The sequence below is a fragment of the Carassius carassius genome, chromosome 13 (assembly GCF_963082965.1).
Source record: "Carassius carassius chromosome 13, fCarCar2.1, whole genome shotgun sequence".
NCBI lineage: Eukaryota > Metazoa > Chordata > Actinopteri > Cypriniformes > Cyprinidae > Carassius > Carassius carassius.
Window position 1 is genome coordinate 2,212,120 of NC_081767.1, and position 23,750 is coordinate 2,235,869.

At 37.5% G+C, this 23,750-nt stretch overlaps 1 protein-coding gene across 1 annotated transcript in view; it reads right to left on the reverse strand.

The window, feature by feature from the left end:
* Nucleotides 1-1,006: 1,006 nt before the first annotated feature.
* The window catches only part of LOC132155829 (G protein-activated inward rectifier potassium channel 4-like), a 34,211-nt gene continuing 11,467 nt past the window's right edge, over nucleotides 1,007-23,750 (reverse strand). The window contains exons 3-4 of the mRNA XM_059564544.1: nucleotides 21,430-22,306; nucleotides 1,007-2,373 (exon numbers count right to left, since the gene is read on the reverse strand). Of these exons, the coding sequence (XP_059420527.1) occupies nucleotides 2,033-2,373; nucleotides 21,430-22,306 (1,218 nt within the window). The 3' untranslated portion in view covers nucleotides 1,007-2,032. The remainder of the gene's footprint in view (nucleotides 2,374-21,429; nucleotides 22,307-23,750) is intronic.

The window sequence follows — 23,750 nt, forward strand, 5'->3', positions numbered from 1 at the left end:
CTTCTTATTTTCAAAAATAAAAATAATAAAAATTATACTGCTTATTTGAGTTTCACAGGCAACATATCTGGTATTATACAGACTGACAAGACATTGTGCTGTTTTATACTCTAAGCCTTCTGACATTTGAAGCACTGCATATTGTTCTTATTGTTTTTATTAAACTCTTTTATTTGTCGTTAAACAACATTCATGGAGCATGAAGACAGGTGATGAGGAATATGCCTTAGTGAGCGTCAGGTAAACTCAGTGGTATCATAAATTGATTTGTGCTCCCAGTCAGCTGGGCCCAGATGTATCTTCCTCACAGGAACTTTACAAAAAAGCATAAGTGGTACGTTAAGAGAAATGTAAGTAACTTGAATGTGCCCCAGTTTCTGCAGATAATTAATTTCTCGTTGTCTTTGAATAATGCACATGCACCGTGGGCAGAAGGAGCTCTGTCTGGTAACATATGGCTGGAACAAAGCATATTGTTTAAGAAAATCATTAGACCTGCACCATTCAGAGCCAAACAAAAAACTTCTCTCAGCATCTGCAACTGTCTGTTTGTCCAGGAACCATTACACATCAATACACATCGATACACACAAAACAAAACACGACAAAACAAAACAAAACAAAACAGTGTTTCAAGTCAGAATAAAATGTATATTTTCTAAATTCACATTTTTCTCAAAGGTTTCACATTTAAATCAAACTGAAATATATGTTTTATATATTTATATATTGTATAAACAATTACCTTAAAGTGCATATAGAACCCAAAATCCCAAAAGACATTGTGTTTGATATGGAAAGACTCATACACTTTAAAGCCACTTTTCTGATGACTTCCTTGTTTACTTACTTGATGACTTTACTTTTCAATGATTTACTTGTCTATAAATTATCATCATCAGCATCTTCATCTTTTTCCCTAATTTAACCACACACTGCTTCGTGCATTTGACATTGCTTTAATTTAGGAATAGATCCCCTTGTACAAAAACAAAACAAACAAAATAACAACAGTAGTCTCTTATATGTTTCTTTGTATATTTTATTTATGTAAATAGCCTGCATATAATATTATTCTATGAAAATGACTTGCCATAGGTGAGTTCCTTCTAAAATGCGTCTTTAAAATACTGCACCGTTGTCTCTGCTGTGAATGAAGCTTTCCTCTCACCTTAACCTATAATTTATTTGTACAATTTTTGTAGAAAGCATTTGTGTTTTTGAAGTCTGCATGCCTTAGAAAATACCCTGTTTAGAAAGTGTATAGAACTTGCCTTAGGGTTCATGCTTTGAAACACAGCTCTTCGGACCGCTAGGAAATGCGACTGACAGTCTCACGCGAGCGGCCTCAAACTTGCACACATATCAAATGTGATAGAAATGAAATACGAGTCCAGGAGTGTGGACTGGCCAGGATTGAACTTCAGAGACAATGCATGTGCAATATTTCCATTCGTTGCCATTATTTTAGTGTACTGCAGGTTTACATACCATATGTCTGCCACTGCAGCGGTTGTGCTTTAATCTGACATTTTCCAGTTGCCATCTTGCATCAAATTCAAACACATGCACTTCAATATGAGGGGGAAATTGATAATTATAATGCATAATTATAATGCAGATAAAACATACAATAGAGTAGCTTAAAGAAACCAACCTCGCAGGCCTTCGCCGTGGCTAAACACGCAAGCGTTGTGCTTTTGCATTGAGATTCTATTAAAGCTGATTTGCTATGGTTAGATTAAGGGGTTTGACCTCTCAGTCATTCATTGTGTACAGTATATGGCTACTATTTCGTCCTTGAGGTACAGGGAGTTGATTGATACCATGAAATTCTATTGAAAATAGAGTATGTGTAGGTGTCAATAATGTATAAATATACAGATTCTCATCTGTTTGTGCGTCTAACCTTGATCTATGCATCAGATCGGCTCTCTAGAGCAATCCGAGGTCGTATTGCATGGGTAATGCAAGGATATCTCGCAAGGGGAAAGAAGCTTGCCAGTCTCTACAAACTGAGTCCTTGAGTCCCTCAAGGATTCTCCTCCAAGCGGTTGGCAGATCCGTTGTTGGTCTCTGCAGGCTTCTCGCCGTCCTTCTCCCGCTCGTCCCGTGTGGTTTGGGTGGAGAAGGGGTCTGTGTGCTGCCTGAGGTCAGGGCTGAGGAGCGGCAGGTGAGGCAGGAGGGGACTCTCTTTTAATCGAGCAGACAGTTCTTTAGCGCTACAGGTTGGGGTGTTGGTCTCGTATATGTCATGGAAGTTGTTGTAGTCGACTTCGTAGAAGCCCTTTTCCAGAGAAAGCACCGGGGTGAAGCGGTAGCCCCACAGCACTTCCGAGTCCAGGTAGGAGCTGCGTGCTTGGCACGTCATGCCTGGATACATGGAGAACAATATGGGCACAGACGCATACACATGCAGGTGCATACAAAAACACATGGACACGTGCACACGGTTATTTACACACACACACACACACACACACACACACACAGAAATGAATGTGGGGAGAGAGGGAGAGAAAGAAATAATTTATGAGACAGGCTCTCAGTGTTTACAGTGCTTTATAGGTCAGATGATATTGGAATCACAAGCTTTTGTGGTAAGATATGGGCTGTATCAGTTTGTGAGCTGCATTCACATTTAAAAGAATAAAATACAATTAATTTAATGGCAGTAATTACATTTCAGAGTATTTGTTATGAATATAAATTTTATATTAAAATACAATTTTTTTCATTTTAATTTTAATATATAATTTATTTGTAATATGTAATATGTCGACGAATGATTAATTTTCCACATGAGTGCTGTATCTGCTTACAGTTTTCAGACACTTCAACAATTGTACATCCCATCTCCAAAAGGGAGATGAATTTGTTTGTAAGGCTGAATGTTTTACATTCCTTTTCTGAGTGGTTTTCGGCATGTGAGCTGGAAGCCAAAGTGATTACAATGATAAAACAGCATATTTCATGTTCTATTGGTTGCAGTGTGTAACTGTGTATCTTGAATTACAGCTATTTAAACAGCTATTTAAACAGCATAGTTGCCCCATGACTTCAAGATGACATGTAGACCTGAGTTAATGTGCTGTGTGCTGCCCACTTCCATATCAATAATGCCCATTTTTCATACGCAGGATGCACAAAGAAAAAAACCTCTCAAGATGATCATTATCTTTTCATGTGAGCCAATTATACACATGCTCTAAAACAGCTAGAGGGCAAAAGGAAATTTACCAAATTTGTATGCAAGTCGCGTCTACTTTGGTACAGCGATTTGTGTTTTGCCTTGAATGGGATCATGGGAATTCTAAATCGTGGAGTAATCTTAGTGTAGACCTAGAATTACGGAAAAGTCCATGTTAATCACTACATTTATGTTTTAGTAAAACATTAAGAACAAAACGAGACTAAAACCTCATGCTTATAGGTATAATAGTCAGTGATGCCATATATTAAAGGTAAAACTGTAATTTCAGATTCTAGATAATTAAGCCAGCATTTAAAGCCAACGGCGTCACAATCTACGTTAGTGCTTCTCAACAGGTGCGTCAATACCCAAATATGTGTGGCTGGATAGTAAAATGCTAATTACAAAAAGCAATCTGCAATTCATAATATAATTATGCACTGGTAGCAAAATAAAAGATGGTTTTAAAAGGTTGGAGACCCTTAAGAGACTATTTACTGTTGATGTCAATATCAAGCATCCAGACACACTCTATGCTATTGCGTTGCAAATTCATCTGTAACTTTATAGAAACCAAAGCAATAAGGCAGATGTTGATATATACAGATTGTGTGGCATGCATGTATCAGGAAATACCATGAATAAAAGTATGCTAGGTAAACAAATTTACAAACCGGATTACAATAAAATCATTTAACGAGGTTAAAGAGGGTTTGTGTCAGTGATAGTGTTTTGTGCAGTTAATTAGTGGACAATATTATATTATATTCAGCTCTTTCAGCAAGCTTTTGCGAAAGCTAGCGGTAGCCCCTGTGTCACAGGCAAGACTTAGTATAAAATGCTAGGTTCTTAGCCGTATCCCTTTAAAGGAATCTTTCCTGATTCAAAGCGTTCAGCTTTACCCTGGGCCGAGCCCCTAATAATTAAATTGGGTATGTAAGCTTAGGCCTTTGGCCGTAAGGGGTACTGTCACAGACAGCCGTCTAAACGCAGAGGTGGGTAGTAACGAGTTACATTTACTTCGTTACATTTACTTGAGTAATTTTTTGGGGTAACTAATACTTTTCGGAGTATATTTTATACTCTTACTTGAGTAAATTTTTGGGGAAAAATCTGTACTTTTACTTCGTTACTGTGGGCGACGCTCCTCTCGTTACTTTATCTTAATGCAATAAATGTTATAAATGCTTCAGTTTATTCCAAACGCGCCGTCTACTTTTCTCTGGGCAATCAGCGATGCCCATTCGCAAATGATTCATTTCTTTTGAGTCAATTCTGTTCAAAGGCTCGATCAAACCAATTGGTAAACGAGTGAATTGGTTCATGAATCAGTTTGAATGAGTCGTTCAGTTCCCTGCCGCACGCGCTGAGAGTCTGAAGTGGTTCACTCGGAGTTGTGACGTTTAACATCAGCAGCGTTGAAAATGTGGCTGTGGAACTGCACTGAATTGAAAGCAGATTTGCAAAGGCTATTATTTGCTAGCGATGGAGATCCTTATTAGATGAACACCGCGTGTGCTGTCTTCTGTTAACAGGTAATAACTTGGGCTACATTCGATTACAGTACACGATACCTCTGACATTTGTTGTACGTGTGTGGCTTATAACAGAGGGGAGTCAAGTTGAATGCAGCTTCCAAAAGACAAAAAATAGCCGATTAAGATTTTATTAATTTTAATACAGTCACACCGGTGCGAATACGTTCAGCAAGTCCAGCTGCTAAATTCAGATCTGTGATTGTTTGCTGGTGCTGAGCCAGAGACAGACGCGTTTTTACAGCACTGCGCATTATAACCAATCACTCATGATTCTTTTGAGCTGATTAAAGCATTAGCCAATCAGAGGCGTTCCGATGAGTCATCGCTAAAATGCCGGTGCTTTCACTCGCTCGCTGACTGAATACCTCTTTCTGGCGAATTCTCTCGTCAGAAACAACAAAGTGCAGATGTGTGTACGAATCTGTAAATAAGATATTGATTTCACAGTGTTAACAGTTTCAGTGATTTTAATGGGAGTTTCTGAGAGTGTTTGAAATCTAGACTGTCAGTGAAAATGATCTTTAATAATGTAAATGTTATTTGCTCTCTTTCTGAACAATGAAAGATTAGTAGCAATATTTATATCACATTAACTTTTAATGTTAAATTCACATTTAATATAAAGTCAGTCGTATTAAAAATATGTTATGTAAGGGTTTTATAATAAATTACATAAATTGGAGTAAAGGCTGATGAAATATATAAATTTATACACGCACACATACATTACATACATTTTATCTATATATCTAAATAAAAATAGGCTCAGTATATATGACCCAAAGTAACTAGTAACTAACTACTTGAGTAGATTTTTTATCCGATACTCTTTTACTCTTACTCAAGTAACTATTCAAGACTAGTACTTTTAATTTCACTTGAGTAAATATTTCTAGAAGTACTTTTACTTTTACTTGAGTACAGTTTTTGGGTACTCTACCCACCTCTGTCTAAACGTCCCAGGGGCAACTCCCATGGAAATGGTAGAGTTGGTACTTAGTGCTCGCCATGATTCTGGCCTGCACTCCCCTCAGCATGGCGGCGTGGGTATACTGTTCCCCATAGCGCCCCCTAGAAAGGGAACATCTCAGGTTACGAATGTAACCATGGTTCCCTGAGCAGGGAACGAGACACTGCGTCCTCTAGCTCCCTGCCATGCTTCAGATGCAAGCTTCAGACGAAAAAGTGGATGACGTGTTCTCCTGGCGCTGATTTATAGTCGCGCTGGTAGTGACGTCAGAGGCTGTCGCCGGCCAACAAGTTGATGTTTTTTCAATGTATGCTTTAGACACGGGTCACGACGAGGTGTTCCCCATAGCACCCCCTAGAGGACACTGTGTCTCGTTCCCTACTCGGGGAACCATGGTAACATTCGTAACCTGAGATGATTTTAATTTCTGTACAGTCTAATCTCTTACTGTCATACAATTCAAACTTCATATTAGTAAACTGTTCATTTAACCCCAAAAGCAAATAATCCCTAGAATCGGTTCTCTTTGAAATACAAATAGGGAATTCAAATATTCCCTATGAAATACAAAAGGGAAGTTGTGGCCTAATGGTTAGAGAGTCGGACTTGTAATCGAAAGATTGTGAGTTTGAGTCTCGGGCTGGCAGGAATTGTGGGTGGGGGGATTGTATGTACAGTTCCCTCTCCACCTTCTGTGTGTGCACTTCGGATGGGTTAAATGCAGGGCATGAATTCTGAGTATGGGTCACCATACTTGGCTGAATGTCAGGTCACTTTAAATCTTGTGTAATCCCACATATCTATAATCAGATGCACATAAACTGGAAAATAATCTTATTTCAGTCACTTACATGTATTTCAATAGAACATTATGCTTTCTGGATTACAATCCACCATCAAAATGATACATTTAATTATTCTAGCTGCTGTGAGAAAAGCCTACACACAATCTGCGATCTGCAGCTGTCACATGTACGATCTGTTTTGGTTTAGTTTTCTGTTTCCTTTCTCCTGCCTTGTTTGTTTCCATTGTTGTTGATTAATTAGCTCCACACCTATTTCAGTTCTCCCAAGTACTTAATACTTAAGTTCTGTGTTTTTCCACTGGTCCTTTGTCGGCTAGTACATTTGTATCTTCATGTTGTGCTACCCCTTGCTCATGGATTCTTTCTGATTCTAGTTTCGATATATCATTAAAGGACTGCTTTTGGGTTATTCCTTAATTGTGCGCTTTTACGAGCACTAAACCATTACAGCAGCATCCTCACATGTGATATAACCTACTAGCCGGGACTCCTTCTTTATTTATATAGATATGATGTAATGACGCAACGACGCACATCGACAAACTCTTATTTTCCGCAGAAACCTACCAGTACCAATCAAATTAGAAAACATTATTACAAGCTTACCATTGTGAATCGGGCTAAAGTAAGGAGCTAGTTTTAAACACTGGCTGATACTTGCTAAAAAATTTATTTTGGATATATATACAGATATATATTTTTTCCAAAAACAGTTATGGACTGCAACTTGGTCTGTTCTGATGGCTCATACTGTACAGCCTCCCCACCACTGACCGCATCAGGAACAATATATATCTGACTGCTCCACAGGGTCGGCGCCAGAGCGCACAATGTGAAGGGGCAAGCACAATTTTTGGGGGCAATGAAAAATAGAATAAAAAAACAGGATGTAACATAAAACTTGTAAATAAAATAATATTGTGTGTGTGTGTGTCTATATATTCAAAGTTGGTGGTTGGAGATTCTGGTGTTTACAGCTCTGAAAAATAACTTACTGAAAGCTCTGTAGGTTTGCTGTATAGGCTTTTAGCTAAAAATATTTCAATTACAAACACACAATAACATTTTAAATTACTTCCATTTCTGAAAAAAAAAAGTAGGCCCAGTAATTGATGTCATAAATACACAAGCCTGATTTTTGTTTTAATTATCCATCGTACATCGAAAAATAAAAATAATACAAAATAAATAAATAAATAAAGACTGAAAAAGCAACAATGTTGAAGCCAGAAGTGAATATAAACCAGGTTTAACCCAGACTCTGTTGCTATGGCAAACCAAGCATATGAACAGCCTAATGTAAATTTGTTAACCCATAATAACAAATTTTAACCAATTAATCTCATATTTTCGTTTGCGGCATGCTTTAAAAAAACACTAAAATAAATGTTTTTTTTGTTTTGTTTTTTTTTAAGTCACATTTTCAGAAATTATAACGGCAGGCCTAATAATGTTATGATGTACCAACATGAACTCTATAGGATATTTTAGCTTCCCTCACTTTAAACAAATCTTTAAAATTTAACCGTATCAGAACAGAAAAAGAACTTAAAAATATATATAATTCTAATTATATATATATAGCCCCCCTTCCCAAAAAAAAAAAAATTCAAATGAAATGTAAGGTAAAGTTAGGCACAAATCCAAACGTGTCAATATTCACCATGTAGCCTATTTGAAGTGAAACTATTATTGTATTTATTAGGTAAAATAGGATTTGTAGTTCACGCGCATTCCAGTATCGACTGGAAAAATATCATAATGAGCAAAAATATGCCACAGTGACTGAGGTAGATGGCGACGAGTGAGTTTTTCTGAGTGAGTCGCACTAAAGACTTTTATATTGAAAGAGAAAGTTTTGTAAACAAGGAAGTTATTTTTTAACAACAGATTGTAAGACGTGGTTAACAAAAACACTGAGCAGTGCTGTCATTACAAATCACCTATAACAGATGATAGAACAGTACGACAAATATATGTGTGGCGAGTGGGGCGGGGCCGAGGGACGTGGGAACAAGGAGGGAGGCCGGCAATGATTGGGAAATCAGTGACACCTGCGACCCACTGCCGGTCTCGAGTCCCATGTAGGAGATGGAAGGATATAAAACTGGAGCGACGACAGTGAAGGACGAGAGAGGACCAGGCCTGGGCTTTTAGTTGTGTTTTGGTTTTATTTTGTGCGCATCAGTCGTCCGTGAGGGGCTGGTGCGCTGTTTTGTGTTTATTTTGTAATTAAAGCTTCATTTTGATTGTCAGCTGGTTCCCGCCTCCTTCTTCCCGATGATTATGAAGGTTTTATTATTACAATATGGCTTTCCTTGGGGAACATTCAAATGAATGTTTTATTGTGAATATTGGATTGAGCTGAAGAACGAATGCTATATCAGATGCAGCTTATCACACTCGTTCAGTCCATCTCTCTCTCATAATATTTGACTCATACATAATACAGTGAGTTTTTAATACAGTATAATACAACAAGCTTTCAGTTGAAGAAACTCAACGTTCCTTCGTTACTAGTTCAAAAGTGACATTTTTTAATTAGTAATGGATCTTGAGTGCAGCTTTTAAACTGTTAAACTAAGATTTGAATCCTTTGTGGAAGGAAGTAGTCCTGCACACACTCAGTGGTTGTTTCTTATTTATTTACACACTTGTGCCGTCAAACTGTTGTATAAATGCAATATCACACTCGTAGCCGTTCAGTATCGCTCTACATCCGAATGGCTATGACTACTTACAGCTGATTCACAGGCATTCTGATATATACAGTATATGTGTGTGTGTGTGTGTGTGTGTGTGTGTGTATACTGTATGAAGAGTTTGGTTCCAAACCGCAATAAATCCATTTTGATTAATTTTAGTAAAAATAAGTTTTCTTTACCAAGAAAGTGGCAAGATGAAAAACACTACACATATAGCATCTTTAGGTTATAATAACATTAAAAATCCAGGTTTTGATTTTCAAAGATTTATTATAAATTTGTATAATTTTTTTTTCACCCAAAATACAATAAATCCATTGAATCAATATGAAAGTTATTTTTTATATAGCAACTTTTGAAAATACACAACATAGTAAGTTGATCCATATATGCCAGCCTCTGAACTTGGTCAATACTAATTATATTATATCATAATCAATACTAATATACAGGCACTGGACTAAAAATACATTCATCAAATGAATTTAACAAGTCATCTTGTTAATGCTATAAATTAATTACAGCAATAAAATAAAATTTTTATAATGAACATCAAGAAAATTAACTATCACATTAGACCACAGAAATTCCAAAATGACATTGACGATTTCCAGAAATGACAAAATGACTAGTGCTATGTGCTGTATTAACAAAAACATAAATGGCATTAATTAAAACACTAACACTGACAAGCTATGCAATAAAGCGTTCATAATCAAATGTGATTTATCTAATGAACTTTATGTAGCGCAGCTTGTCAGTGATCTACGGCTCTGTGTATTAAATGTCACTCCATCCAAAAGCCTGTGATGGAGATTTACCAGTGCTATTTATCACAGAACAGGCACAAAGATGCAGGGTGTATTAAAAGTGCCACCACTTCTGTCTAGAGTGCGTGGAATGGTGTGCTGTGATTGGATATATCACATTCTGCAAAAAAGGGAGGCTGGCGTTTGTTGCGGTTTGGAAAAAAAGGGAGAAAAAAATGACCTAATAACTCTGCCATTAACTCTGATTGATTTCCCAAATCAATCTCCAGATTTAAATCCGACTGAACATTAATTTCACCAGCTGAAGAGGAGACTAAAGACAGAAACTCCCCAAAACAAGCAACAGTTGGAATTGGCTGCATTAAAGGCTGGAGAAAAGCATAAAATTAAGAGTCTGGTGATGTCTATGGGGTGCAGACTCACTGCTCTGATTACATGCAAGGGATCTGCAACTAAATATTAGCTTTTAATCTTTTACAACTGCCTTAAATTCAACTGTTCCAATATTTATGCTCACATCAAATAGTGGAATGAAATCTAAAAGTGCTGTCCTTTTTATTTAGTAAAACGTGTCGAAAGACCTAAAAATAAAACGTGACATTCTGTTATTTTGTCGCAAATTCATCTTTTAATCATATTTGCAAATGTCTTGACTCCACAGCAGAGAAAGCAATTATGTATTTACTGTTCCAATACTTGTGAAGTGCACTGTACACAGCAAATTTGAACATGTTAAAGTAACACTCACAGTGAGAAAATTAACACTTTTTCGGGGTTTATATAGGTCCACACTAAATAGTTAAACTAACACTTTAAATAGTGTTACTTTTTTTACACTTGCATAGAGTAAAAACAACACTGTAAGTGTTCAACATTAACACCATTAGTGTTTTCCCTCCCCCTCATTTACACCAAGTTAGTGTTGAAACTACACTAGTGGTGTCAATAATCTTAACACCAAGAGACTTATTTCCACACTAATGTAGTGTTCATACAAACCCTGATTAAGGAAATTAAAAGTAATCTGTAATCGACTAAAAATAACGGTGCATAAAAAAAAAAAGTCAACACGCTGTATGAATTTGAAATTTTATTTGTAACGCAGATGTAACAAATACACCAACACAAAAGAAGCTGCAATATATTCACCATCATCTGACCATAAAGACACTGCAGATCAAAAGGGGTTTAGAACTTCAAGCTGTTGACACTTTTGAGACCAGGGCTGCCACATAGGACAGGTTGAAGACTATTAAACTTGAAAAAGTTCAAATGCACTCATGGAGCTGCTTCCAACGTAAAGGGATGAGGCGCTTGTCCACAACGACGCAAGTGGTCTCGTCCCCTCAACCCTTGACTGGTGGCCCTCCCTCCCACTTGGATGGCCTTCAATGCTCGTGCAGGACTGAAAAAGAAATTTGATTAAATAAAACCAGAAAAACAAAAAACAAATGTGCAACGATAAATGCACAATAAAACACCTATATAACACACCTTAACCCAATACGTGCCAAAAAACCCAGTTGATTTCACACTTTTTATTATTTGTATTATTTTTTTTTAATTACATTTGCTGATACACCCTCAGCCAAACCAAGATTTATCTAATGACAAACCATATTACAAGATTTCTAAGGTGACTTCATCCTTTACCACCATAATGGATAGTCAAACTTAGTAATTATGCCACAAGAAAGGAGCACAAAATGTCATGTCCAACTAGATTGTGTTACAAGTACATCAACAAAAGATTCTTACATAGCCCTTTGCTGAAAACGGGTCTCTCAGGCTAGGACAGAGAAATAATGGCAGGTGGGAATCCTCCGTCAATGTAAAAAGAAAAAAAATACAGTTAATGCTAAACTTAATATTGTTTTCTACACCAAGTGCAACAGCTGTGTGCATTTCTTGCATCTGTACACTTTAGTCTTACCCATGAATTTCTGTCATGTGACTGACTACATTAACAAGCTGACATCTGGTGCTTTACAATAGGGTTTCATTTGTTAACATGGACTTAGAATGCACAATACTTCTACAGCATTTAATAATCTTATTTAATGTTCATCTCAACATTTCCTTTTACATTATAAAAATCAGAAGTTGTATCTGTTAACATGAATGCACTATGAACTAAAATGAACAAAGTTATACTTTTATTGACTAATACTAAATTTAGTAATAGTTAGCTTGCACATTAATGTTAACAAATTAAACCTCATTGTAACGAATTTACATATACAATCCCTATATCTCAAGCATAGTTCCTATATGACTAAAACAATTCTAGGCAGTAGCACAAGATTCTTCGCTTACCTTCAGTGAGAAAGTCTTGGAAAGTGCCATCGCTGTGCAGTTTTAATAATTTCTTCACTCCTTGATGAACATGACGAAAACTGTTGGTCAAGAAAAATGCTAATTATGACGTTGTTAATGTTAAAGAAAATTCACCGAGCCGCTCGCAAGAAGCCCCATTTGTCACCCCACAAATCTTAACGTAACATTAAAGTGAAATTGCAGCAAATTAATTGTAAACTAATGCATCTACTATTGCAGATGAAGCGCGCGCACATCAAACACGTGTTTCATTTAATGAGAGATTTCTTATTAGTTCATAGTCATATGCTGGCAGTTCAGCAAAACGCGTCTTGCTTTATTATCTGATGATTTATCTAAGCTGCCTTTTACTTTGCAGACGAGAGTAACCGCAATATATTTAAATTCCTCGGACTATCCGAAGCTGTGCGTTAGGGGTGGGCGGATCGATCTAAATATCGATAGTATCGATGCCAACACTGGTATTGGTATCGGATCGATACAATTGTAATTGAATCGATATTTTAATTTAAATATCTCTCATCTACGTTCATTATACTTTGCTCGTGTCTTCTACCTCTACAATCCTGAGCAAACGCTGCTTTCACATCCAGAGATTATTTGTGGAACAATGCAGAGTTATACTAAGATATTGGAGACAAAAATTCATTACAATGTCTTTTGGCAACACAAACGTGAGCCCTAAGAAGGGGAAAATGGATGCTGCATTAATTTAACTCATTAAACGGTTACACAAATCACAGAAAATATGTTATCTTCCCCAGATTCTAAAATAAGAACACTTACGTTTAAAACTGCTAACAAACAAACATTGCCATTCTTACCTCAGTTTGCTAGCTAAGTGGTGCAGCTAAATGGCCTCGAAATTCTGTCAGTAGTCTGTCGCGTTATCTGAAAATAAATAATGTTAGCACTCTGGCAATGTTGAGAAACGTACTAATATTATTCTGAATGGTGAGAAACATACACAAAACACGAAAATTGGTCAGTTTAAATGGTTATAAAATATTATACCTGTTTGAACACTGTCTTCTCCTCGTGGTCGTCCACCATTAAATAAAAAAGGAAATAGTGTGCAAGGACCGGAAATTGGATCAACTCATCACCAGTGTCAGTTATGTCAACTCGCTGTAATTACAGTACACTGACTCCGACCACTGATTTACACTGCAAGTGTTAATGCCATTCAAATCAACACCAGAATCAACACTTTTTAACTCAGAATTAGTTAAACAGAATTAACACCATAAAAACAACACTAAACAACACTGGATATTTTGCTGTGTATATATAAAGACTACAAGTACATTTTTGCTTGAACTTGGTACAGTGTTGGTTCACTACTTGATGTAAAATCTGGGTCCTGTAACAAAACCAACTGAAAACCACTGATCTACATTGTAGCACTGATTGAAACTGAAATGAACTCAATGCTCTGAAAGTCTCTTTGACTCCCTCTGCTTTTGTGTAACATGTTTTAGAGCAGAAGAGTGTGTAGGTTTGAGTATGGCATATTTGGCTCTCTCTCTTTCTCTCTCTCTCTCTATTTGTGTGTGTGTGTGTGTGAGCACGTTTGATTTAAAGGCAAAGGCATGGAGAGGGTATGTTGATCCCAATAACCTAGCAATGGCCGGTTTCATGCACAGATGCTTTTCAAATCTATAAATAAAGGGCACAGCACCTCAAGGCCAGGGCTTCCCAAGTCTATTTGTGGAGAACAATGGTGACACTGAAATCTGCTGACACATATGAGTACTATCATTTCTCCTACGATAAGAAGCACCATCATAGGAACTGCTGTGTTCCCATGCAGGAAAACCTTGCATGATTCTGTGTTCCTTGTCATTGTTAGTTTTATAATTTAGCTTTAACATACAGTACATCATTAAGCATTATGTGTGTTGAAGTGGGGAAGTCGGGGAAGTGTGGGGAAGTTGTGGCCTAATGGTTAGAGAGTTTGACTGCTAACCCTAATGTTTAGGGTTTGAGTCTCGGGCCGGCAATACCACACTGAGGTGCCCTTGATCAAGGCACCAAACCCCCAACTCCTCCCTGGGCACCGCAGCATAAATCAACGTGATCTCATGAGAATACGTGTGTATTTTTACATTAAATGTGGTTCTACCACACGTACATTTACTTACGTTTTCATGCACATAAAAACGTACAACTTAGACATATTTATAGCAGTAAAACGTACAAATACTTACGTTTTAGCAGCTAAAAAAACGTAAATAATCGAACGTAAAGTGTGAATTTATATGAATTCCCATGTATTAATATTCAAATCGTGGCTTTAATGATTTAAATCTGTTGTATTTAATTGTCATATTAATACATTTATTTATTGAATTTATTGAAAGCAGTTTACTCATCTACTTAATAGGAAATAACATTTCTGTGCATGCTGCAAACCATAGATACACAAAAGCACAGAATAAAATTACAAATCACATCCATTTTATTTGTTTGCTGTACTCCATATCTTTAGAATCCAGATGTTTGCAAGGAACATATCCATATCAATCGATCTTCATCTTCATTCTCAGCAAAGCGTCCGTCACAGTCAAAGCCCGCGTTCGTTATGATTCGAATTTGAAAATAGCGCCTGTGCGCCACAGGAACGTTACGACATGGTTTACGGCACTAATATCGAACTCTCATTGGTTCTCACATAATTCGTCACAGATTGCGACATGTCGTGTTTCAGTTGATAGACATTTGAAATCAGCAGTACTGCTACTGCGCCAGTGCGCCTTCATGGAGAGAAGACAGATTCATAATTTCTCGGATTAATAAATTAAATTCTGCTCTGTACCCTATAAAAACTATTACCTCCAGAGAGGACTGCGACTGGAACTCATTTTCATTTGAACTACTTTTGGTACCACTTTTGATATTTTTTCGCAAAAAATAAATGATTAACATTATGTTTGTTTGTCTGTTATTTGTTTATTTATAACAGTAACGTTATGTATTTTTAAGAAATGGTTATGGGTAGGTTTAGGGGTAGGTGTAAGATTAACGTTAGTGGCTCAAAATAACGTTTTAATGTTATATTTTTACTAAAATTGTGTTTTATTATGTTTTATTCTTTTAACATTCTGTATAAAATGGGTAGGTTTAGGTTCGGGTGAGGTATAGGGATCTTACATTTATCAAAAAAAAATTATAAAAAGGGAAAATATACATAAATATTTAAAAAATTAGTCCGCTACGCATTGAAAAGCAGCTTCATGAGCAAATTTCTATGGATAACTGACTGGTCAGAGAACACGTTCTATCTGTACATATTTGAGGTTGTTTTTACGTAAATTTCGATACGTATCGAACCTGTAATTACGTCCAGATAATACGTAAATGACACTGTAAATACGTAAAGGCACATACGTATTGGACAGTTTTAATTTACGTCTAAATATGTACGTTTTGATTGTGAGATCAGGCTGCATAAATGGCTGCCCACTGCTCCGAGTGTGTGTTCACAGCTGTGTGTGTGCACTTTGGATGGGTTAAATGCAGAGCATGAATTCCAAGTATGGGTCACCATACTTGGCTATATGTCACATAAGTCTTTGTCTCAGTGTGCATGGATAATTATACTTTAAAAGTGCAGTTTTATGACAAATCATTCACAAATCACCACTCGCCTGGATTATTGTAATGCTTTATATATAGGAGTTAACCAGGCCTCTCTCTCTAGGTTGCAAATAGTTCAGAATGCTGCCGCTCGACTCCTTACAGGAACCCGTAAACGAGAGCACATTATGCCTGTTCTTGCCTCTCTTCATTGGCTACCTGTTTGTTTTAGAATACAGTTTAAGATTTTATTGTTTGTTTTTAAATCTCTTCATGGTCAAGCCCCAGCTTACATAGATGATCTACTGAAGATGCATGCTCCTCTAAGGTCATTGAGGTCTGCTGACCAACTACTCTTATATGTTCCTAGAACAAGACTTAAACATAGGGGAGATCGAGCTTTTTCAGTCGTGGCCCCTAGGCTGTGGAATGATCTGCCTATGCATGTCAGAGTGGCTCCCAGCCTTGACAGTTTTAAATCACGACTTAAAACTCACTTTTATTCATTGGCCTTTAAACCAGCCTGAGAGTTCATCTCTGCATTTTATTATTTTAGTTTGTCACTTGTTTAAACTGTGTATTGTGCTCATGTTATGTGTTTTTAAAATCTGTTGCAATTATGTCATTGTACAGCACTTTGGCTAACCTCGGTTGTTTTAAATGTGCTTAACAAATAAAATTGTATTGTATTGTAATTGTAAATGAAAAGCCTGGGTAATAAAAAACATCTGAAATAATGAATAATAATCCACTAATTATATTGTTACTGTATAAACACTTATCTAGTAGTTCATGTGTGGCAAAGAGACAAGACCTGAAAATCACTGCCTTCAGAGGATGCCAGAACTTTAAATGAAAATTCTACACTAATAGTCGGTGGTAAAATTTAAACCACTCAAGCACATATCAATAACCTTCAAACTGCTTCCACAGTTCCTCTCTTAATTTAAACTCCACCTCATAAAGTTGGCATTTAAAAATCTATTTTAGTTATAGAACATTAATTCAAAGCAAGGTGTGGGTTTCAATCTATGGGTTTGAGACTCATTAATAACAAAATGAATGAAAAGTTAATGGACGCTACCTAAAAACAGAGATAAGCTTATCTTAATGCCACCGGACATATTTAGTAGATGCCGCTGGTTATGGGCACTCAGTGGGCTGCTGTGTTTCAGTTATTCATTATGTTGACAAGAAGACAAGCATTCAGGACAGGTTATTTGTCTCTAATATGATCCAGAAATTTGATTACTAACACCAATTGATTTAAAACCAAAAATATTCATAGACTTTTTGCCCTGTGCTGCTAAAGTTTCAGCGTTAATTGTACTACATAATAGCTAGTTTGGAAGTATTACAGATGCATCGTACTTAGTGCAGATTCATGTGAAATGCACCAGAGACTTGACTTTCTCTCTCTCTCTCTCTCTCTCTCCATATATATATATATAGTTTTTTTTTTTGTAAAATAGTCGTTTTTAACTATTTGATTCTTTCCAAATAATTATTTTTATAATCAATATTTTTTTGCACTGCATTTTGCAAAGTGGCTTAGTTTCAGAAGCTTGCCTGTGATGCTTTGCAATTATTCCTATTTAGTCAGCTCACCTGTATTTAGAAAAGAGTGGATCAAATATATCATGTTCTGCAGTGGCATGAACCTTTCACTAGGGGAAAGCTGTTGTTTGTGGTCATATCACTCAAGATCACTATTATGCTGATGACTCAAATCTACCTCTCATTCCATCCTGATGATCCGATGGTAGCTGCTCACATCTCACAGCAAACCCATTGTTTCATCACAATTTCACCATCAAGTTAGGCACATCAACCATAACTCCTTCAAAAACAGCTAGAAGCCTTGGAGTTATGATTGATGATCAGCTGACTTTCTCAGACCACATTGCTAAAACTGTCCGATCCTGCAGATTTGCTTTATTAAACATCAAGAAGACAAGCCCTTTCTTTCGGAACATGCTGCACAACTCCTTGTTCAAGCTCTTGTACTGTCCAGGCTGGACTATTGCAATGCCCTCTTGGCAGGTCTTCCAGTCAATTCTATGGCCCTGTCCACATGGACACGGGTATTTTTATAACCGTGACTTTTTTTACGCGGTTCGGCCTTTCGTCCACACGAAAACGCAGTTTCAGGCCACCGAAACCGAACATTTTTGAAAACTACGGCCAGGGTGAGCATTTTCAGAAACGCCGGTTGCAGTGTTGTCGTGTGGACAGTATAACCGGGGTTTTTGCCTTGCGACGTCAGAGTGTGCGCCGTTATCCGCTGTGTTTGACGTCAGATTGTGCGCTGCTTACTGCTTCTGATTGGCCAAGGTGACTTTACAATTTGGGTTATATCGCCGCCTGCTGGTGTGGCATGCTCTTGACAGCGCTTGATAGCATGTTTTTGCGTTTTCATGTGGACGGGATTTTTTTTTTAACGCAGGAGGAAAAACTCCGGTTATAATAATACCCGTGTCCGTGTGGACTAGGCCTATCAAACCTTTACAATTAATTCAGAATGCGGCAGCAAGATTAATTTTTAATGAGCTGAAAAGAATACACGTCACACCTCTGTTTATCAATTTGCACTGGGTACCAATAGCTGCTCGCATAAAATGATGTGATGTGTGATGTGAAGTGACATTCATCCAAGTATGGTGACCCATACTCAGAATTTGTGCTCTGCATTTAACCCATCCGAAGTGCACACACACAGAGCAGTGAACACACACACACACTCTGAACACACACCCGGAGCAGTGGGCAGCCATTTATGCTGCGGCGCCCGGGGAGCAGTTGGGGGTTCGATGCCTTGCTCAAGGGCACCTAAGTCGTGGTATTCAATTCAAAGCATTGATGCTTGTCTACAAAACTACAACTGGCTCTGCACCCATTTACCTAAATTCATTACTTCAGACTTATGTGCCCTCTAGAAGCTTGCATTCTGCAGTTGAACGTCGCTTGATTGTGCCATCCCAAAGAAGCACAAAACCATTTTCACAGACTTTAACATTAACCGTTCCCTCCTGGTGGAATGACCTGCCCAACTCAATCCCAGCAGTCCTTAGCCGTCTTCAAGAATTGGCTTAAAACACATCTCTTCCATCTTTATTTGACCCTCTGACTTTAGCACTCACTATTCTAATTCTACCCTTAAAAAAATAAAATCTAACTACCTTTCTAATCTTTTTGTATTATATCTATTTTTTTATTTATTATACATCTTTATATATAGAAAAAGACCTCTAAAACTAGCTTGCTCTATTATTTTTCTATTCTATATATTTTCTTGTTATTTATTATATCATTTAAAAGCCCTTAAAAGCAACATATACTGCATTAAGCTAACTGAGACTTGTTATACCACTTATATATCATTGCTCTTTTGTTGTTTTTGATTGCTTCCATTGTCCTCATTTGTAAGTTGCTTTGAAAAAAAAAACATCTGCTAAATGACTAAATGTAAATGTAAGATCAGGCATTTCTAAAATGAAAACCCCTTATGTTGCACAATTAAATGATGCAAATTACATCAGACTAACAATCATTAGACTCCCATCAGGTTCATGCAAATTGCAAGCAGTACTCAAGAGAATCACTATAGATCTTCTGTCCCTCGGTACTGGAAAAACAATGGACTAGACCAAAGCGGCTATCCATCATCTCTGACACATGCCAGGGCTAAATTAAAACATTTCTGTATTCTACAAATAATGCATCAGGTTGATTGTGGACTTATTGGACTCACCAGGTCATTAGCGCTCTACTGCACATCAAAAGGAAGCCATCATCCCTCATTAGCAAGTGGGAGTAGACTTCGATCTGAGAGAGGCCAGCGAGCCTATTTGTAGGTTTATCCTGGACTGTGGCACCCTAATCTATACCTGGTAATCTGTCAAAGTCATCATTTACACAGACTTCTGTAGATCTGTCACATCATAGCCCTTAGCTATTGACATGTATGCACATCTATACAGTGGAAAGTGGAAAACATTTCAAAGTGATAGGAAGGTTGAGGAGACTGCTGCTATGTCATATGGCATAAGCCATATTGTCTAGGGCCCAGAGCAAGGTTAGTGTAAAATTAAATTCTCTCCATTAGGTCCTTGGATATTTCAGTCAATAACAAATGAATGTTCATGTTACAAAAACTTCCAAACATGCAAATTTTTGCATTATGAATGCATTACAATTTCATCATACGATTCACCTTTTCTTTGTTGATACCTCATTTGTATTCACTGCAAAATAAGCACAAAACACGATGCCTTCACAGGGAAGCATGTATAATGAATTGGATTTAGATTAGCAGTGCAAGTTCTCTTTGGACAAACGCCCAATACATAATTTGAATAGCAAACATTCACCTAAAATATCTGATAAACCATGGGAAATGTTTCAGACTGGGAATGAATCTGCAATTAGTGTAGATACATTAGGCAATCGAGGCCTCTTTATTCCCTAAACAGCCCTGAGAATAAGGATATCTATTCAGATCAATATTGCACACAGTTTTCTGCAAGGTCAACCAAACAGTAGCCGAGAATAGGATATCTATATAATCCATTCACTTTCATATATTCAGATTGCAATTTTGTTGCTGAAGACCATGTATCAAAATCGTATTGGTTAAATTTGTACGGACCATGCTTAAATGTATTTGCATTTGATTATGTTAAGCGGAATATGACCAATTTTTAAGGTAACAGATTTAAAATTAGATGCAGACAGAACAAACTATACAAGAACTGCCACAGTAACTCCACATCAACAGCATTATTAATAAGCAGTTTGAATGCCAAAATACTTTGGGCTCTCTGTTTTGTTTTGGATTGTGTATTAGTCCAAATGTCTAAAACTATAATACCGAATCTGTGGTCTCAAAGATATTTTACAAACAGTTTTCTCATTGAACTGCCTGACTGTTATTGAGTATCAATGACCTGAGAACTGGAACAATGTTCATTAAAATGAAGAGTGGAAAAATAAACTTTTTTTTTGCTCCAATAAGCTTTCCAAAGGACCCCCTCCAGCAGAGTGGAACATACCCGGAGTACTTTCATCACCTTTCACCTCTTTCCACGACTCCAGCCTGGACAGGTTTGCAAAGACATGGCTAGCCGGAAAACAAGAGGCTCTCAAATCCACCCTCACTCACATGTTGGAAATATAGCCTTAGCATCAATACTGAAACATTTATCTTCTTGTCAGTTCTTGAATGTTATTTTGTGCAGTCAGCATGCTTTTGGAAGGGATGACTCAGCATTATCAGCAAATGATTAATGTGTTGCAGTTTTGTATATATTTAAATGACCGACCTTCTCTTACCGCAAAATAAATCATGGAAAATTCATTGAGGTCAGCTGCTCTACAGAGCTTGGCAGTTAATATCCAGCTTGCTCCTTGATGTCATTTTGAAAGACTGATGGTTTCTAGGTTTAATGTAAAGCTTTAAACTGTCATTTCTTACTCACGGAGACAATAAAACCTTCAGGTCAACAGTTTGCTTGATGTGAAGGAGAACATACCTGTAGCTTCGACCATGCCCTCCAAGATGACGACAATCTCAAACTCTTCCTTCTCCATCTGTGCCCGTGACATCTCCCAGAAGGGACTCTTCTCATTGATCTCATGGGAGATAATGAGAGGCGATACTAAAAAGAGGCGATCGTCTCCTGTGTCAAAGCCTATGTTGATGTCTGTCTGGTTGAGAGGTATAAATTCACCCTCCTTCGTCTGCTGTGAACGAATGAGTTTTGCACGGATTGAGGCTTCCACGATGTGCGAATTCCGCAGGTCACCCACTCTGAACATCAGGCACATCTTGCTGTCTCTCACTGAGATCACGGCCTTGTGGGAGAACATCAGTGTCTCTGCTCGGTTCTTGGGCTGTGAGATCTTTACAAACATGCAGCCTACCATCATGGCATTTACAATGGAGCCCAAGATGGCCTGCACCAGTAGAAGTATAATCCCTTCTGGGCACTTCTCTGTGATGACACGATAGCCATAGCCAATGGTAGTCTCTGTTTCTATCGAAAAGAGAAACGCAGAGACAAAACTGTTGAGGTTTTCGACACAAGGGGTCCAGCCCTCCTCATCAGAGTGTAGAAGATCTCCTCGTATTAGTGCAATGAGCCACCACAAAACCCCAAAAAAGAGCCAGTTGACCACGTAGACCAAGGTGAAAATGAAGAAACTGAGGCGCCAACGTAGATCAACCAATGTTGTGAAGAGGTCGCTGAGATAGCGATAGGTCTCTTGAACGTTTCCGTGATGAACATTGCACTTGCCGTCTTTCTGTACGTAGCGCTGGCGGGGTTTCTTAACAGGATCAGAGATGAGGTGGGTGCGATCTGTGGGGATTTGTGATTCCCTCAGATGCTTGGGGAGTTTCTTCACCTGCTGCAAGGAGGTAGAGAGATAAGGAACAAATTCATCCTTCGTTTACAATATCAGTGTGATATAGAATTCTTTGCAGAGCTCTGTCTCAATTCAAAATACTGATGATGATGATGATAAAACAGGCTACAATATCAGAAACCCTGAACCTGTAGACCTATATTAAGCATCAGTGTAAGGGAGATTGCTAGGGAGGCATAATTGCTAGGGAGGTTGCTGGAGGCATAATACTGTACATGCAGGATGTGATGCTTCCTACAGGTCCTCTGGTGTTGCAATCATTCAACATATTTTGCAAGCCAGATCAATAGCTCCCATCTGCCTCTTCTATCTCTTCGCTTAGATGCTGTAATCCAGACAATGACAGTGTGGATGGCACAGTTGCCAACATCAAGCATTCATACTGCATACTCTTCCTTTCTAACAATGTAAGTGCTCTGATATCTTTTGTAACTGTCTTGAAATTGTTATGGTATGTTTCTGCACAAACAGAACATTCAGATTACTGCAACATAACATAACTGATGGGTTTTTCTGTTTTCTATTGCTGCTCTTTTTTCTCTCCTCTTGCACTCTCTATCATATGTTCTCTCTATCTTGGCACAAGTCCATTTTTCTGATTCCATGTTCTACATCAGCTCCATGGGACACTTCCCCTATTACCTTCCTCTTCCCCATGGGACACTGGCAAGCCCAGATAAGAATCTTTGCCCCCTCCAAAGTCCATAACACCATGGCCTCCACATGAGACAAGAACGCAATGGCATGTTATCTTTCCTTTTGTGGAAGAGTGTGCTTGGTTGTTAATTGAAACGTGGTATCATGGTGGTGGTGGCAGTCAATTATAGGAAGGTCTTGAAGTGCTTATGAGAAACCGAAACACACAGAGACCTCCTGCTGTGTAAACACCTGCGGCCCCTTATTTTCTGTCAGATAAAGCCAAATATTGGCCAAAAAAATTGCAAACAAACATCTACAACTAGAGCCAAATTCCAGCATTTGGTGTGACTCCTACTTTGTAGATCAAGTTAGCTAATATATTCACTAGTCCTCATCATTTAAGTCATAAATGAAATATGCATTTAGCATAAATTAAATAAATTATTTAAATTTAAATAAATTAGACATAACAAATTCAGCTTTATAAATATATGTCTTTATATATAGATTATTGCACAACTCCCTGAAATACTTGATTGAGCTTTGTGTAATCACCTATTTTGCATATTGTCCCTAACAATTTATTGGCAGCTATACAATGTACTGTCATTGAGAATATAATAAAATATATATAAGGCCTCTAATAATAGTTTGATGTTTTATTAAAAATGGTAAATAATTACAATTATTGTCCAAATGTCTTGGTTAATTAATCCATTCACATCATCACCCATTACTTTTGTTCCTTGTGTTTTGACTGCCCCCATTGTGATTTATTTGAAGCCCA